Here is a 19,946-nt window from a genome sequence, read left to right on the forward strand (position 1 = left end):
GGCTGTTGCGTTCTCCTTATATTTAAATAATTTGATAAGTGCCTAGGAACATTGGCTGCATTATGTATTCTGACGGAAAGTCTAAATTAAAGTTATTTTAAATGGTAAAAATGATTTTTTTTCGATTATTTCAGTACAGACCTATAGTCTTTGGGGGGAATATTCCCCAGTTAAACCTTCTGTAATTTGTAAATTTAATCATATATCTTTTGGAATTAACATATTTTGATTTGATTTGTTCTGCATATAAAAGGGCATACGGGTAACAGTAGTTGTACTAAATGTACAATCGAAGGTGACTATGTGGAACGAAGAACTTGTTTTCCTTTTCAAAAGAAATTATTCTCAGGAGTGATGAGGATTTTATGTCTCAAAAGGATGAAGACTTCCGTGTTGGTACTTCAATTTTGACAGAAATTCCAAATTTTAACCCAGTACAAAATGCACCTAGTATGTCTAGGTGTAATCAAAAAATTATTAGGATTATGGCTGTCTGAGCCATTATCTGTCAGGGTGCCGGGATTTCATGTTCGAGTAATTTCTACCATATTAAGGGGATTCACCACTGAAAACATACTTTTTTTAAAATACACAATAAAAATAGCTTAACCATTTTTTTCTAGTGTGTAGTAGGCTAACAAAAAATACAAAAATATAAAACGGCCAAATAGTTGTCACATACAGCCTACGGCGAATAAAAACGGGGGTTTTTTCGCGTTTTTCAGACCATATTTAAAATTGATATATCTAAGAAACTATCCAACATATTGCGCTACTCATGGTCTAATTTTGAAGATATGGATCTAATCTAAATATTCAGGTAGATTTATCATGGTAGCATTATTCGTTTTAATAAAATAATTTAGTAAACTTTAGACTTAAAAAAAACATGCATGTATATAAAATTATGTTTCTATTCATCATATATACCTACAAATCTAATTCTACCTAAATATTTAGAAAAAGATCTACTTAATATGTGGTAAAAATATGAACTTTCTATCTCAATTAGTTCCCAAGATATATCGATTTTTGTCTGAAAATTTATGGAAATTCAAACTTTTGGAAAACTGCAATGAAAGTAAACGTAGGTTCAACACTAATATATCACGTATATTTTTTAGTTTATTGTTCTGAAATAAATTTACACAATATATTAGGTCAAAAGGTTGTATTATACATCAATATTAGGTCATATTATTATGTCAGTGTTCAATAAAATACAAATATATATATATAAATTGTAAAATAAAACAGAGTTCGGTCGGTGACGTAGGTTGCAGGTTGCACCTCATACCGCTTTGCAATATTGTCCTTATTTCTTCTAGCAACATTTTGTTTTGTATTCTTGACTCTTCCCATATTTCATGGCATAAAAATGAACTAAAATTCACTCAAAACAAACAGCCTGAAACTCAACAGTAGAATGACAGATGACAGAACACAAATTGTTTTGTTTTTATTCTATTACTACTTCTTCTTCTTCTTTAGCATAGAGTAATGAAAATAAAACAGTACAATGATTGATATGCGTATTAAACTAGATTTAAATATCTGGTTTACATATTTATAATGAAAATATATAAAAGAAATTATGATGTTTTAGTAAAAAATAAGGTATCTAGTAAAAATGTGACATTTTGGACATTGACGCGCTTGCAAAAAACGTTATTTTTTCATACTTAGGGTTAAAATATAGGTCTTATATAGGTCTTAGGATACTATTTTTTTGTTCAGTAGGTTCCAAATGACAAAATATGACAAAAAAACTTTTTTTGAAAATTTCATATTTTTTCCTTATTTTCAGTGGTGAATCCCCCCCTTAAAATCTTTAAAAAAACTCTGTACCCATAGAATTCGCAAGAAAACCTAGAGAATTAAATTACTGGAAGCGGTGGAAAGCAACTGAACTTAGACAATTTTTACTATACACCGGGCCTTTCGTCTTGCGGAATTTCTTAAAAGAAAATGTTTACGAGAATGTTTTATGTCTGTATGTTTCTATATATCTATTGGCTGGTCCAAAATATTCACCAGACCTTGAAAATTAGATTTATGCCCAGTTACAACTCTTTTATTTTTCAGACTTCCGACAAGAATAAAACTGACGAGGAAGGTGAATTCAATTTATTAGGAAAAAAGAGGATTTGTGGAATAGATTTTCAGCGTGTTTAAATAATGAACGAACAAGATTCTTCGATATATCCGCACCTGTACGTTGCCAACACGATCGATCTTCCACAAGAATACTTCACCGGAGGATTTCTACAACAGGACCCCGTCAGTCACTTGGAACGACCGGTAAGGGGGCCATCATATACATTTTTCTGTTTTCTAATCATAATATCATTCAATCCGCTTTGTTAAAATACATATACCATATTCAGTAAACAAAAACTTAAGTTCAATCTTTAAATGAAGATATTTGATTATTCATATGTTTAGGTTTCGTTATTTTTGGAAAACAAGACTTTTACATTGAATGAATAATCCGAGTGGTCACTCCCAGTTGATTGTCAATAATATTGATTTTCTACATTTAAAGTATTGAAAAGCTGTTTCAATCTTCAATTTTAATGTGAGAAATTCGTTCGAGTGTATTTTACACTCCCAGAAACTTGGTAATACTTTATTTTCAACATTTACAATACGGAAACGCTAATCGAATTTTTAGTAGCTGATTCCAAGTAAATTCTTATTTAGATTTTTAAACGCTGAACAAAATTCGCTCATCACTTTATTAAAGCGGGAGTTCACGCCAAATCGGTAAAAGATTATTTTTTATTTGCCTTTTTGTATATTTTGGTTCTATATTCAGTTTTGAACATAAAAATATCAGATATAAGGTCCTACGATTTTTAAAACTTTAAAATAATATATTTGAAGTTCATAGTTTAGGATTGATTTTTCTGTTTTATATGTGAAAGTAGCAGTAGACAACACTTTGTCAGCATTTCTTTACGATCTATGTTTGTAAATCATTAAAAACTAAAGCTAAATCAAAGGCTAAGTTAGCTGGTGAGAAACAACGGGTACACTGATAAAGTACACTGTTTTGGTTTTTTTTTCTCGATTCCCGAAAGTTGTATTTTTTTACCTTGGAAATTACACAGCTCAGCTTCTACAACACATAGAGTTATGATTCTTTTTGTTTGTTTTGTTTATTTGGTTCCCCTCTGTGATCTGTAGGATGGATTTAAAGAAGGAAAATCAAGCTTTTACATTATACAATGAAACCCATCCTACTACCCACGGGGTTAACAAAAGATTTTTAATTTCTTCATGAACCCCCCCCCCTTAATTAAGTTCTATCAATCCGAAGGAACATGGTTATACGATACAAATGGGTCGTATTTCAGTAGGAAATAGATTTATTAAACTGCGAAATGGTAAAGTCGATTTCGTTGTAGACAAAATAATCCAAACAACATGTAGACTGTTTACCATGTAAAATGACTTGTTGTCTCTTGCAGGAAGAGTACGTCCCGCAACTGAGTAATATGGAAGACCACTACCAACAACAACCGTCGTCTTCCACCCACGTGTTCGCCAATCCCATGGACCGCCACGGGTGCATGGTGGAAAGCGTATGCCGGTTGCGGTGAAAAAATCTCGAAAAACGACAGACACCACCCACGGCCGTCACGGGAAACGAGCACTCTGACGGAGGAGAAGAGGTCCAGTCGCCGGTCGCCCCTACCGACACCCGTGACAACAATCGTAAGGGGTCCGACGGGAAGAGGAGAAAGCGGGCATCTTCGAGGTCTTCCTCGTCGTCTTCCGTACGATCGTCGTCGCCCAAGAGGAGTGGTAGCGACGGATGGAAGAAGACTAAGGAGCGGCGTTCAAGAAGTAAGAGCCGGTCACAGCCCCCCTGTCGGTCTCCTACAGCGACGCGTCCCCGAGAGTCTCCCGAGAAGCGTGGCAACCCTACGCCGACCCGCCCACAGCACCCGCCGACCTGCCCTACAGCACCCGCCGACCCGCCCACAGCACCCGCCGACCCACCCACAGCACCCGCCGACCCGCCCACAGCACCCGCCGAAAAGACACGCGGTAACCAAGGGTCTCAACAACGAACTCTTCGAGTCCATGCGCCACAAGATGCCGGAGTCCGCCTCCAGAGCCGCCTCACTCGTCTCCGAAATATCATCGGTCTCCACATCGAAGAGGCGCTCACCGGCGCCGTTCGTCCTGGGGGATTTCGTTCCTAAACATTTGCAAGGCAAGGAGGTATGCACAAAAACCATATGTGCGATTCAAACCTTGCGGAACGTAAAAAGGAGGGACCGCATCGAGGCGGTGGGACTCATAGTCCACGTGGCACCCTAGCCTCTCGGCGGACAAAACCAACAACAACAACAACCACCTCTCCCGCCCAATTACCCGTGTTTCGACCACTACTGTTACCTGTTCTCCGGTCAAGAGTTAAATCCTTCGGTTACGACTACCAGATCCCTTGAGTCCCTCAGAAAATCAACATTGAAGTCGCCACACACTATGAGATTGTTAAAACCCCGAGCATGACCATCAACAAGCGATTCAAACGCATCAATGAAAGAATCAATGCTGGAACTAGGAGATCGGTACACTGCAGCCACCACAATCCTATCAGAAAAAGCAAGCTTAATTGTGACAGCACAACATTCAAAACTGAAAGGTACACTAAGGTCACAAAGTCGAGATTCAAAGCTATACTGCACACCTTGCTTCACCAGTATGCAAGAACCACCCCTAGATGCGTGTTCTCGGCCATAAAACGCTGCAACCTCATATCCTGCAAAAGTATCCAGATAATATTTACAAGATTTACTCAACCAATACTCAGTAAAACAGACAATAGTTGGATGGAATTTTAAAACTTGAGTGTGGACGGACGTAGAGGAGTCCACCTCGTTACGGAAACCCTGTTTAAAGAAGCTAAGAGAGGGGCCGAGGTGAACTTTGGACTAGCAATGAAATTCGGCCACGCGTACAGAAAGGAGATGGCGCGTTTTATGAGGGAGCACCAGGAGTTTTTCGCGCGGGCCCTGAAGGCGAGCGAGCTCTTCGCTTGGATGTGCTTCGGCATAACCACGGATGAAGTGTTTCAGGTTAACGGAATAATGGCCGCGTCGTACGCGTTGGCCAGCACCGAGTCGAAAAACCCCAACATCTGTTGGAACTACCCACTGGCAACGATGATTCGATCGCGTCCGGAGAACGTAGCCGAACCGCCTCCTGCTGGCTTATGACGAAAGTTTCTCCGCGGATTTGGCAGAAGACTTCATAGTAGGTTAGAATACGGAATGGTATTGTGGGGGGGGGGGGCACGTATGTCTGAAACTTAAAACCTATAATTACAGCACAGAAAAAGTTTATGGGAATAATAACTAAAAGTAATCGATTTGAACATTCCTTCCCAATTTTTTGTTCCTTAAAGGTTCTTCCTTTAAGATATATTTATGTATATAAGGTAATCAACATTTTTTCTTTTGAAGTAGAAACCGTATGGAAATATTATGAGTATATTAACATATTGCGTAGTAATAAAAATGTGTTCGTACCGAAGCCAACAAACACGTATTTTACAAAATCATTTGGTGTTTATAGCACCTACATTATTTAACAAATTACCAAACAACATAAAAGATTTGAGTAATATAAATGTTTATCTCAAAAGATTAAGACTATGGTTGTTTACAATTCAGAATATATTTATTGTTTTATAACTCCACTGTACTTTGTTATATTGCCTTGTATTATAATTATTGTGTTATAGTTATTAAATCATCGGGTTGCTTACAATTCAGAATATATTTATTTTTTTATATTTGTAATTAGTAGTTTTAGTTTTCCCTCCTACTTTACTCCACTGTACTTTGCTTTACTTACTGTATATTGCCTTGTATTATAATTATTATAGTTATGATAAGTGTTATAGTTATTAAATCATCGATTTGAACATTCATTCCCAGTTTTTTGTTCCTTAAAAGGACTTCCTTTAAGATGTATATATATATATATAAGGTAATCAACATTTTTTTCTTAAGAAGTAGAAACTGTAGGGAAAATATTATGAGTATATTAACAGACTGCGTAGTAATAAAAATGTGTTCGTACCGAAGCCAACAAACACGTATTTTACAAAATCATTATTTAATTTTATAGCACCTACATTATTCAACAAATTGCCAAACAACATAAAAGATTTGAGTAATATAAATGTTTTTCTCAAAAGATTAAGACTATGGTTGCTTACAATTCAGAATATATTTATTGTTATCATAAATTATTATAGTTATTAAATCGTAAATTCTCTCAATAAGTATTTAAGTAGTTTTGTCTAATTAATTGTGTTGTAAGTGTTCATATAAATTATATTTCACAGACCAGAGAATTGTACTCCTTACAATTCTAATATTGTAATATTAGCGAAAAAAAGAAACTCTACATACAAACGTAAAATTGACAAGTCTGCTACGCACGGTAATTAGTTTTTTTTTACTCGAATTTATTCGGTCCGTCGTGCCATCACTGCTACACTCGTGTTAAGACTTTTTTAGCAAAATGGCTGATTATTGTTTACTTCTTGCTACCTACGTTAATGAAGAGGTGTATAGTTTATTGTTTACTTCTTGCTACCTACGTTAATGAAGGGTGTATAGTTGTTCGTGAGGCAAGATTAAAAATGTCTGTTTTGTTACCAGTTATGAAACCTAAAGTCGGAACGCCGGTCTGGGCCGGTTCGTGATATCGTGTAAACTAATTAACAGAACATAAAAACCCTCCTCTAAGGTTGTATATTTACGAATGTTATCGATCGTACACGCAACAGACGATATATTCAACCACCAATGATTGTAACTCAATATGTGTGGGGAAGGAATGAAACGCTAGATACGTTAAAATATTATATATTATATAACAGGCGAAAGTTTGAAAAATAGTCACTAATCGCCGACACTTCAAGAATGGCGGACTGCAACGTAATCGATGGGCCACATCCTTCTCCAATCCTCGCTTCGGATATGATGACTCGGCGAACTATGGTATTGTCTAAAGAACAGAAATAAAACTATCAAATTTGACATACAGAGTGTTACAATAAAGTTGGGCCGGTTGTGCATTTTCAGATTCTATGTGTGATTATAAGCTAAAAACGAAGAATAACATTTTGATAATTTCCGCTCTGTTCAGCAACAGACGCCATTTTTTTAAACGATCGTTATCTTTACTATAAGTACAAAAATCTGTAAATGTGTTCATATTAGGAGGTAGAACTTAAAAAAATTGAAACTCTACTATTATTTTCTCGGGTATCCGGTCCTGGGATTCCGTGTTTTTATCCTTGATGGCTGTTACTAAACCACCGCCGATTGGTTGTGGCGGCACTCGTCTATTACACAAGTATGATATCTGGCAGTGGCGTCTGGACTTAGTGTGACGTTTCCAATTCACTTTATACACGACGACACCACACAATTTGCACGCAAGACATCCCTCCCCAAGTTCCGAGTATTGCATCTTCTTGCCACTTAGTTGAAAAAAAAATCAAAATATGTACGGACGCTGAGAATAACGGAACAGAACTGTACGACCACCAACCGAAACTCTCATTATATAGGAAATCGAAACTGTTGATTCACCCCCACCCCTCCAACCACGATTCGGTAACCCGAACACTCGTGAGCTTGACTTCGGTTACACAAAGAGGAATATTATTTAATATTTTCGATCGGTTTACCGATCTGTGAGAATGTTTTTATAAAGAAACTGGTTGATATCCAGGTAATGTTGTCACCAGACGTGGATGTGTGGTCGCACGACGCCGATCGCCAGGATGCGCCTTTTTACGGTAACGGTTGTTGATGTAGTGGATAGTTTGTGACGCGTTGTTGTTATGGATAGTGTCCACGGTAATAGCGCTGAATATTTGCAACGGTTGTGAACCGGTGCGATGCAACGTCACGGTGGACACCGTGCCGATGATGCCGGACGTACGCCAGAATCTGGTACTTGTTCGTCACAAGACACTGAAGATGCTACACGAGAATTTGACCGACTTCTCGTACTCGTTGGAGCGACATAACGAAAATGGACAATTCCGTTTCATTAAATTCAACATTACAACTTGAATGAGCGGAATCGACGAAGCCTTGAAGAACTTCCAGGAAGAATCCCTGAGGATCGTACGGACCGAACAGCCCACCCAACCACCGAGTTTTAAAAACTCAAACGCACGTTCCAGCTTTGACAACCGTTGGGTACTTCACCTGTTTTACATGCCGCTGTTGGCCGTATCCGCTACGTCTGCGGTCGTCATGAGTGTCCTTACTTGCAAGTTCATAATCGAAACGTTGTTTTACGGTTGTTAGTTACAGCTACTACACTGTTTTGTAAATTTATGTCTCGAATAAACTTGTGTTTCTACTTGTTGTTTTTATTCCCACGAACCCTATCGGACCAACGACCTTGTCCTACTTTACTTTTGCGTCATCAGTCGCACTATCTCCACGTGAACCGCCTCACCGGCACGTCGGTTCGTGTCGTCACGATGCATACTCTTGTTTATATATACATCGTAGTCGCCACGTCAGCGTGCCCGACCGATTTACTGGCGGTCACCGTCCCATACTTCTCGTTCAGGGACCCTAAACACCGCCGCCGCTGCGAGTGCCAGAAAACGCCTTTCGGTCGGCATTGTGAAAAGAGTTTCGTGAATATCCTCTCGAACGCGTAGTCGAGCTGACGCCCGTTGCTGAGGAAGAACGGTTGGTCCTCGACACGCATGAAGTCTCCGACAGATCGCACATTCCCTTGCTAGTCGACGTGCGTGACCGGTTGGGTAGAATAGCGGATTGCGTCTCAGTACGGTTACATGATACAGTAGTCGTGCCACCGAACTCGGCTCACGAGGATCCACACCGATTTCACGACGCGCGTCAACACCGCCTTTGCTGGAGTAAACCAGAGACTCGGGCACGAATACGCGTGCGAAGGAGGCTTTAGTGAACTTTTCTAACGTACCTCCGCGAATCAAGCGGTCGATCTCTGCGACGGTCAGTCGCGCGATGGTGGATTTAACGCGCGCACCCGTCAGAAATCCGAGCAGAAACGCGACACAGAACTCGAACACAGGTCGACGCGGGATGTTAAAAGCCGTGTCACGCGAGACGAGCGTATCGATCGCGTCGCTCAGCCCGTCACTGTAAACGGTGTTTCGAAAACAATTGCCTCGTACCGAATATTTTTCATAGATCACACACAACGTGTTGAAAACGAACGAGAGTAGAGTCGCGTTTTGTTGTTCGCTGAACACAAGTTCCCTGGGCATTCGCGCTTCGCAGACCGCGTTTTTCAAACGCTCGTTCTTTGTCTGCTCACCGACGGAATTCATCAGGTGGTAGAAGACTTTCGATCTCACGACGGTTCCACGGGGGTTTTCTTTGAAAAACGCCACACTCTCCGGGGTCAGTTTAATGTCTATTACCGTGGATCGCCCCTCCGGCTTTTCTATCACCACCTTCAGTCGATCGGATCCACCGTTCTCCGCTAAGTGGCGCCGTGCGTACGACAACAGACTGCGTAACACTCGTTTGGCGTATGACAGTCTCACACGGTTCTCCACGACGGCAAAAAACAGGAATCCGTACATTGTCTCTTTGGAAAAATTACCTTCGCTGAACGGCGCGAATTTTCGAAAATAATCCAGGTGAGAGTTCACGACTCGTCTCGACATCGTCGAGGGTCGATCGCAGTGTACCGTCGATATCGGATCACGACCGGCTGACGTGGACGCCGCCACCGTTTTAGATGCCGCCGCCACCGCCAGCTCCTGCACTATAGAAAGGCCCGAAGTAGCCGCGGGTAGTTGTAGTGCGAAGAGCCTTTTCGCCTCCGCCACTTCAGCCTTGGAAACAGCGGTGTTACCACAAGGTCCATCCGTGCTACATCCGACGATCATCGTTTGAGTCCTTTACACTCTATTCTACTATGCAGACACAGTCCGCTCTTAAAATTGGTCAACTGGTAGGCTGCTACGACCTGTGCACGCGAAGATATTTCGACAGAACCGTCGGAAACACCGCGGACATGGCGAACAACGGAGAAACACACCAATACGGGTATCTGCAGAAATACAGAACGGTCTACAGGGACGTGAACGTAACGCGCGTCTTCCTCTTCTGTGACGGACGCTTCAGGCTCAGTGATGAGAACGCGTTGATGCACTTGCAGAAGGACAAAATCGTCTTCATACCGCTCATCGACCCGGGCGTGAACAAGCGTGGTTTGGTACCGCCGGGAGTGGCTAACAAGATCTACGTGAAAGTATACAGTGATCTATTGTACCTCTTTTGGTACCACCTGAGCGCGTTCGTGGATTCTAACGACATGACGAAAGCGGTCGTCGTATCCTTCCAGAAGGTCGAAGAGTTGAGTCACATCGAGTACGCTTTGGCGACTACTTGCCATCAACTGATGGATGCAAACCGAAAACCTATATTCCTACCTATAAAACAAATCCTTCTGAAGGATCTAGAAAAGTACGGTGTTGCATCGAGGGATAGTCGTTAAACTGTGTAAAATAATAATAATTGTCACTACCTGTTTGTAAGTTTTATTGTATAAATTGAAATAAACAGTTATGTGATCTGAAACAATTCTTTCAGCCATACAACACTTTTTCGATGGCATCGTCCCAACGGTTGTAGTAGCCGTCGATTGTTTTACGATCTCCGTTTGAGTGCGATCCGTATTCGCGTTGCACAGCGGACAGCCTTAACGCGGCTTTGTTCTCGTGTACACCTTCCAGTATGGTTCGGGCCGTGAGGTCGGACATTATCCACTCCCGTTGCATGTAATTTATCAGGTGGCCGAGATCGTACACGGTGTTGTTCACCCGCATGATCAGGTCGTCGTCCGACTCCTTCGTCGCCGTCATAGCGAACACGCGTTCCACCGCCTCTTTCGTACCCTTACTGCCGGACTCTGCGATGTGCAACGCCATAGGACGCGGGTCGGGACCAATCGGATAGATACGACCCGCGTTGTAACCGGTGAACGACAGTGACCTCACGTTCATCAAGAAGCCGTAGGCTACGAACGGACCGTTCTGTTGTGCCAAAGACAACAGTGTCTCGTTCAGTTGTAGCGGGTGAAAGTTCGACCCAAGTACTCCTCTACCGCGTCGGTCTCTCCCCACGCCGTGGACCTTTCTCGCAAGTGATGAAGAAATCCCGCGATTCGAAATCCGTTGGTCTGGCTGAACGTCAATCGCGTAGAAATAACAGTACATGGCGATCTAAGCCGACAGTCGCATCAGTGTTTCCACGAAACAGCGACCACTGTGCACTAACATTATCGATACATTGTCACCGTCGAAATCCAACGCTTTGTTAGTGATTATTTCAGACGGTAGAGTTATGCACGAATACTGGTTACGAACGACGCGTGTGAACGTGGTGATGGCGTCCGAGGAGAACACCGGGTCTCGTTTCACGACGGCCGCCACTTTGTTCATGTCCGCCGACTCGAAGAGGCTCTCCATCACGTGATTGGGAATCCCTATCTCGTCGGGTCGTAACGTGGGATCCGGTAGAACCTATCCGGGAATCACGAGTTGTTTGAGAAAGCTCTTTCCGCCCTGGGTCTGGTCTTTGATGCTTTTATTCACCAGTTCGGTTTCCATCAGCGATTTCCACAGCTTCTGGAGTGAGTCGTTGTTAACATGGGACGGTTTCTGACGCGATCTATCCGCCGTCTCTCCGCGCCGCGATCGCCGGTCGTGGTGGTGTATGAACATGCGTTTTTCTTGCAACTCTTGTGGCGATAGCCCGTCCAAACGGCACAGACGTCTCAACATGGTGTCGTATTGGTGGGTACACTGTGTGATCGGCGGCGTTATGATATAGTTGCGCATGTTGTAACGGTAGTTCGTGCGTATCGCCAACTGTTTCAGACGAAAATATTTGGCGTTGAACAGCGAACGCAGTCTCTCCCTCTTCCGTTGCCAGTACCTCATCGCCGGTGACCGGTTGGTAAGAACATTCTCTCTTTTAGATTTTCTGTTGATGCGGTCGAAACACAATCTGAGACGTAAAACTTCTTCCGGTGTGAGCGCGTACTTTTCAATATCCCTTTCGTCACTCCACGAGTCGTCGACCGTGTAGCGGTCACCACATCCTTTGAACCCGTTTCGTGGTGACCGTATACCGGTATGAACGTCGTACACGAACGGTTTGTCCGTGTAGTTGAGATCGATATCCCGTGTTGCCCCCCGCTATTCCAGCATTACTTCGTGACTCCGTGGTACGCGAGACCCTTTACCTGTAGTTTCTCATCTCGTACTTAGTGTTTATTTCTCACGGCGTGGTATCCGCCGACTGATAAAATTTCACACTCACCCACTCAACACACACACACACACACACACACACACACACACACACACACACACACACACACACACACACACACACAGAGAGAGGGAGAGAGTAAATGTTGACGGTCGTGTAGTAAACTCGAGATTAATAACTATCGTGTCTGTTGGATGTAACGCGGCAAAAATTACGCTACGTTACACTAAGTCTTGACCAACAATTTACCTTTTGATGGCATCCATACTTTCTAATACGCTGTTCGGCTCATACAGAAACCGCCACCGAGTCGAGAATGGTGGGACTGTTCCTAGTCACGGTATTGCGGGCAACTGTCGGTTTCGAGGTGGGTTCGCTCGTCGCGAGAACGACGGATCGGGACAGCGCATACACCCAGGACCTATTATGACGTCCCCGACGCTAGGTGTGGTTGGAGATTTGGGGCCGGCCACCCCGGTTCCGTCGTTGTTCAGCAACGTTTTCGGCGGTTACAACCAGCGAACGGCGACCGACCGGGAACTCATACGTTGGAACGTGGTGAAAGAACAGGATGCCCAACGCGGGTTCCGCGTGTTCGACGGTGTACTCGTGAGCGTCAAAGACGTATCTTCGGAAGACCTCTTTCTGGAACGGATGCAAATCGCGTATTCGGCGTATGACGCGTACGTGGCTGGTCTCGTGAACGGCTCACCACTGGACATCGCCAAGGCGTTGGTACGAGCTGTGTCCGCGTGTCTTACGCGATATTTTTCGACACAATCCATGTTACGCACGAACCGACCTTTCATCGCCAAAGTTTTGAATCTGGAGAGTCCCGACCTTTTTTGTATGCACTTTGACTTTTTGCAGGCGTTTTTTTTCACAAACGCTTCACCCAAAGACGAGGCGGTCATATCACTCGCCGAAAAAGTCTACGCGGAAAACAATTTCGACGTTTGTGGTGATTATGCCGATCTAAATACACCGGAAACTCACGTAAACCGCGCTCAGTACACTGACCAACAGCTCTTCGACTTTGTGGCTCGACTCGCCTAACGCCGGGTGCTCGGTGGGACGAGACCCTCGTTCACGTCCCGACACGACTCGGGCGCCTCACCCACTTTCACCTCGCTACACGACAACACGCTGTTTCAACAACCACTGAAGGAAAGGGCCGGAGATGGCGCGAACGCGATGTTAATTCTAGTGACCGATTTGGACGCTCTACACAACTATGTCGCGTACGTTTTGTACTTGACGCCAGCACAATTGCATCGTCGTTACAATGTTAATTTCGACTGTCTGCGACGTCCCACGTCCTCTGCCGGTCTCAACTGTTGTCTCGCCAGGGAACCGAAAAAACGTAAACGGGACAACACCAAGGTAGCGATATCCACGGTAATTGAAAAAAAGCGTAGAGACAAAATCGATTCGATGGGTGAGCGGAGCACCGCGTGCGATGCTGCTTTGGAACGACGCGCCGTACAGACGATAGAACGCAACAACGACCTGCTCTGTCATGTCCTACTGATGCTGTTCGACAAATGTGTCACGACGCTCATCGACAGAGGTTTTGAGAACCTCAACGCCAGGCGTGGCTACGCCGTCAACAGTGCAAAGGAAATAGGCACTGCGACTATTTACACGGGCATCATCGACACTGTTGGTAAGGTGTCCACCAGCCTGGAGGGGTACACGTTCGAGACGGTAGCTAAACACGAGGCCAAATCCAACGTCGAGTGTCATTTACGATTCAATTCGCCGCCCGACTCCGTCTCGACCTCTCCGGCCGGTGACAGTGTAAGGAGTGACACGAACACCGGGATCGCGACACTCGGTACGAGTGATCTCGTAGACCGTCGCGTGAGACGGGATGATTTAAATCCGTAACTGATACACTGCAGAGAAGATCACAACAGTCAGTAGATGGACACGGACGATCCTTTTGCGTTTCCTCCGAATCCCATTCGCGTATCTGTTCTGGAAGCCGTCGCACACCTGCCACTGGGAGTTCAGTACGAGATCATCGCTTGGCTACCTTACAACACCGTTCGTCGCGTTGTCAGAGGAGACGAAAATTTCGGTGCATATTTCTGGCGACTGTACTGTGAGAAATGGAACCACGTATATCGTATCTGCAGCGGCTGTTCACAAAACCAGTACCTGTTTTCATAAATATATATGAATAATAAACGATTTACATTGTATTGATTTGTAATTTATTTCACCAGAAGACTGTTGGTGTTTAGATCATGTCTAGGGTTACAATGTCATGATAGAGTCAATATCAACAAGTTCTTTTCCCTACTGTCTATTTATAACAAGGTCACAAGTTATCTGTTGCTATTAGATATAAACATCAAGGCTGTAGATACGACCGTTCATTTTTCGGGCAAAAGCAAATGGATAATACCTTCTCGGGTATCACGTTTTCTCCTCTATACATCAAACATGACGATAGAACCTTATTTTCCTACCATTAGGAACAATACGAGGGAGGTTTGTCAACACGTTGTCAAAGGACAGGGATAGGAGGATGTCTGAAGATATGTACAACAATGTTGAAAAATTAGCTTTATTTCACAAAAGATTATGAATCACCATCACTCAGTCCTAACCTTAGACCCATCAAAATTTCGGCTTCTCTTTTCAATGCGAGGTGGACGGCGCTTCCTAGCAGGGTGGTCCCTCCACTGGAACGACAGTTCATAACGGCAGTAAACAGTTCGTCGTCGGGGTTTGGCTGTTTAAATTTACCAATCTGCAGTCGCTTGAAATATCTGTCAATGGTGGACAACAACGATGTCACCCCCGTGTGCCCAACGAACTTCGCCAACTGTGCGGGCGTCCTACGACACTTGTGACGACTTTTGTAGTTGTATATCGCCCCATACTCCAGCAACAGACGACAGCAGTCGACGTAACCCATACTCGCCACTTTGTGCAGGGCGGTCTCTCCGCTTTTATCCAAGCGGTTTGTCTGTACGCCTCCGCTCAGAAGTATTCTCACTATCCTCGCGTCCCCTTTCGAGGCGATATAATGGAGAGGAAACGGCGTTCCTAGGCTGCAACACCTTACTTCGGCACCCGCTGCGACGATCTTCTCAATACCCCTTACATCCCGGTGCATCAATTTGATTAAAAAGTCATTTTGTGTCTTTAGTGCAGAATCCAACATTTTAAAGACAACTCTAGATTTTTTTTAATGTAAATATTTTAACACACTCCCAAAAATCCTGTATAACATTGACTGGAAAGTTGCACCTCGTGAACATTTTTAAAATTTCTACCACGACTTTGGAATTGTCCACTCCTTTATCTTTAAAATCGTATATCGCGGCCATCAAAGTACTGGCCGGAGGGTCTATCCCGTGGCTGTCACACACGTTCACGTCGGCTCCATACTTCAAACAGAGATCGATTAAATCGACGTCCAGCGAACTTGCAGCTAAATGAAATGACGTACGCCCCCGAAATTCACCTCGTTCGATTGTACTGTTCAGTCTTGATCCGCCGATGATTAAAATCCTTGCCGCGTCATATCTCCTATACAATATGGCCACCTGTAATGGGGTAAAACCATCGTTTCGTGTCGTCTCAAGTGAGGCGCCGCGCGCAATCAATGTGTACAACGTGGATTGCAGAGCTATCAGCTTTCTTCTCTCGAGTGGACGGGCGCGTGCGGCGACGTGTAACGCTGTTTCTCCCGTCGCGGGGGCACTTTTGTCTGGATCCGCACCATTCTCCAACAACAGCCGTACGATTTTAAAATTGTACAAACTCACTGCGAGCTGCAGAAGCGTCACCTGCTCGCCATCCAACTCTACGATACGGTCAGGGTCGGCTCCGAGAGATATTAGGAGTGTCAGCATCTCTGAATTGTCTTCGATGATGGCGAGTGCTGTTGGTGTAAGATGTTCGTTGCACTCGCGGTTCGGGTCGGCACCGTTCTTAGCCAGAAGTTTCACATAGGTGGGTAGGTTATTGAAGACGGTATAATGCAAAGGCGTCCGTCCGTTTTTGTCTGGATTGTTTGGATCCGCGTTAACACTCAGTAGAAATTTAATAAATTGGAAATCGCTTGATTTCACCGCGTAGTGTAAGATGCTCAATCCTGTTTCCTGATCGATTATACGGTTTAGGTCAAATCCCACACTGATGAGTTTTTTCACACCCGACACTGTAAAAAGGCTGCCCGACTCGAATGTGATGCGGAAGACCTTAAGCCGTTCTCCTCCATTTTCGGATTTCCATCTATCCTTATCCGTTTATTCTCCCGAGTAGAAGACACAACTTGACGCGACATCTCGATCGACCACGTGTTGGTTCTACTTGAAAGACTGCTCGATGAGAGACCACTGTGTATCTTGACAACTCCGTTGTTAAGGGTGAACACTCGATTGAGTATATTTTCGCGCCCAACTCGCACAACTGTAGGCCAATTCCGTGAAGAGTGGACGATATCTTCCGGTTGAGGGGACTGGAGATTAACTTGGCAGTAGTGATACGGTTCCCTGTTATATATAAAAGACCCCGATAAAAAAACTTAATCGCGGCACGTCGGTAACCCGAGTTGAAACAATATTACCTATCGAGTCACCGACGTTTACTGACAAATTTGAGTTGTCGTCGTGTTCGTGACAACCCCTCCACACCTCGTTCCCACTTCTGTCAATGGTATGTTGTTTGTTTCCGGCGTGACTACGAGGCTATCAACCGTCCGGATCGGTATCCCGATCTGTAAAGACCTCGAACTGTTGGATTTTCGTGTTTCAGTTTGATTATATAAACATTTTCTTATCGTATATATTACGATGGAGCGATGACTGCACGAACTAACAGCTATTACCTAATATTTAGCCATCTTCATAATGATGGAATATATATCATAGGAAATGTACGAGTACATATGGTCAAGCTTACCTGTGTTTTGGTCGTCTTTAGACATAGTGGTAGTTCTCTGGAATCAGCATTTCGTCTTGTATCGTAGTTACTCATTTTTCACAGAACTGATAATTACTGTAAGATTTAAACGCTGAAACTAAAGGAAAGCAACTAAAAACAGTCCTCAGTTACAACATTAAACTCAATTCACACTCACAAAGACAATATACGTAACACCAGGTCGCACACAAAAAACCGATTCTCTGTAAACAAAATACAGATTTTATATATACGTTGTAAATTAAAAAAAGTACAGGTTGTCGGTAAATGGTAAATATGAGTATAATCCGTGGAGGCTGTTCTGTCGGGTTGAGCGGATCTCTTCAAAGAGTACGGTGTTCCGCATATAATTCCGTCAGAGGTCGTTATGACTGTTGTAATGACGCCAGAGTGCGGTATGTTGGAAGACAGTGAAGGTGAGTTCGATATGCTGACGCCGTTCTGTCGGGTAAAACCTACCGCGAGTTCCTAATGACATAGTGAATAAGGGTCTCACCAAAGAGTACGGTACGGCGCTTACAAGCGACAGGGGAGTTCCGATATATATATATATATATATATATATATATATATATATATATATATATATATATATAGTCACTTCGGGTGTATAATATATATTAAAGGAAATTTATACCAAGAAGAAGTCCGATATTGTTTTATATATATATTATATATAAACAAACATACATATATATATACACATACATGTATATATGGCATAGTCTTGTACCCAAGAGTAGTAGTATACCATTTAAAGAGTATTGAAAAACCAAGAGGAAATTTTTGTTCAAGTAAGTGGGATGCTTCAGTTTTCATAAAACATTCATAAACAACTTTAACTTTTAAACGCAGTTCAATTATGCAAATTACGACATTAATTGGTAATGTTCTCAGAATGTATAAAAATAATAATTGTGGGGTTTAGAAAAATTATTATTTTTTCAAACAAATATTTAGTGCTGAATATTGTGTAGTAGTAACTTTACTGGTATAATATTACAAAGTATACTGAGTTGATATTACATTGATTTGATCATTGTGTTCTGTAGAGAGGGATAAAGAATGTAAAAACAAATTATATTAATCCATAAATAATACTGGATACTTTCTAATGATTGCACTTTCTGATTTCAGATTGTAGCCTTTCAAATGCTTAAAATAATAGAATTTAATAAAATACTAAAACAAATAACTTGATATTTAAGAGATGTGTACTAAGATATGGCTGGAAGTCACTGTTCTGAAATGTTTCAAAAGCAACGAATACAATTTTAGGATCTAGTCAACCAAATTCCATGCAATCATGGATAGACCACTGTGATCTTATGATCATGAAATAATCCGGAAATTGTTCCGGTAGTTGGGATATTTGACAAGCAGGTACGTGATAAGTACGTATACGAGGAATACTCAGAATGACATTTAAAAATGAATGACATGAGACGCTCGAGTTATATAGCGAGAAAATGCGTAATTTATTGGTTCTGAACTGTTAGACGAATTATTTTCAGAAAGCCAACGTGATAATAATATTAATATTTACCTGTGTAAAAATGGTCTGTGGCACAATTTACTCAATAACATGCCATATTATGAAGAATTCTATACAGACTACTGGGAATTGGAAACCACAGTCTTAGAACCTTAAAATGTGTTCATTTGAGAGAAACACCTCAAAGGGAGATGGCTTATTTGCAGAGAGCCAATTTAACGTACATCTAGAGCGAGCAGGAGAGTTATTACTCTCTCTGAACAATTCGTGAATCCAGTATTGGATACCAGGCTTCTGTTCAGTTCCCGCAACTAGAGTAATTTGTATTAATACATTACAGTCATGTGTACAGCTTTACATTTCGACGGTTCAAGCTTCCGGGTCGTGAACAGTGGCGTATTTTAAGTTTTGGCACCCAGAGGCTAGCGGCTATCTGCCGCCTCCCGTTTGTTTCATAGCCAAAGTTGTATTAAACACACAGTAGGTATAAACAACATTAGGAGTTGAAACAAATTTAATCTTGTTATCTTTGTTATCATTTATAAATGATAGTAATGTATTTAATTTTCCAACATTGTAATATGATTCGTTTGAAAGAAATAAAAACAGTTTACAATAATAAACCAAGTAACATATTTAAGTAGTAACTATACAAGCTGTAAAGTAAATTGTACATGTTTATCCAGGAAAACTAAAACAGAACTAAGTATCATTTACTACAGTGATTAAATGAAATTTCTTCTTGATTTAGAGACTGAGAATGAATTGATAAAATCATCGGACCAATTTCTTGGTTATCTCAGACTCGATGATTAAATCAAATACATCTCTTTAACGTGCTTCAGTCATCGTCGATCTCGTGTATGTTTTTATCCGAAAATGATCTCTCTGCTGAACAGTTTGATGCAGGGATCGTAAAAAAAAGTTTCAACGTTATGTCAACGTAGGGGCATGCGTCTTGAACTCCGTAGATATGTAAGATACTTGAAAATACTTTTTGCTTATTCAATTCTTTTGAGAAACAAAATATATATTGTATACTTAAAACGTTTGGTGAAGGGAGATCTTTGTTATAAAAACTGCACAATCTTTTACAGTGGTCAGTTAGTGTCCCTTTGTCCGATTGTTTTCGCTAAAGATGAGAAATTTAAAAATCGAGCTCAGCTTAT

At 42.2% G+C, this 19,946-nt stretch overlaps 2 protein-coding genes across 2 annotated transcripts; one reads left to right on the forward strand and one right to left on the reverse strand.

Annotated features, from left to right (window-relative positions):
• The first annotated feature begins 2,178 nt into the window (after positions 1-2,178).
• LOC124352845 (cell surface glycoprotein 1-like) lies at positions 2,179-4,214 on the forward strand. Its single transcript, XM_046802554.1, has 3 exons — positions 2,179-2,301; positions 3,474-3,587; positions 3,627-4,214. Exons 1-3 carry the CDS (start codon positions 2,179-2,181, stop codon positions 4,212-4,214), a joined length of 825 nt encoding a protein of 274 aa, XP_046658510.1.
• A 10,714-nt stretch (positions 4,215-14,928) lies between these two features.
• LOC124352853 (poly [ADP-ribose] polymerase tankyrase-2-like) lies at positions 14,929-17,286 on the reverse strand. The gene is made up of 3 exons (XM_046802565.1): positions 17,262-17,286; positions 15,603-16,362; positions 14,929-15,451 (listed from the first exon to the last, which is right to left on the reverse strand). Exons 1-3 carry the CDS (start codon positions 17,284-17,286, stop codon positions 14,929-14,931), a joined length of 1,308 nt encoding a protein of 435 aa, XP_046658521.1.
• Positions 17,287-19,946: the final 2,660 nt, after the last annotated feature.

The sequence above is a fragment of the Homalodisca vitripennis genome, chromosome 1 (assembly GCF_021130785.1).
Source record: "Homalodisca vitripennis isolate AUS2020 chromosome 1, UT_GWSS_2.1, whole genome shotgun sequence".
Taxonomy (NCBI): Eukaryota; Metazoa; Arthropoda; class Insecta; order Hemiptera; family Cicadellidae; genus Homalodisca; species Homalodisca vitripennis.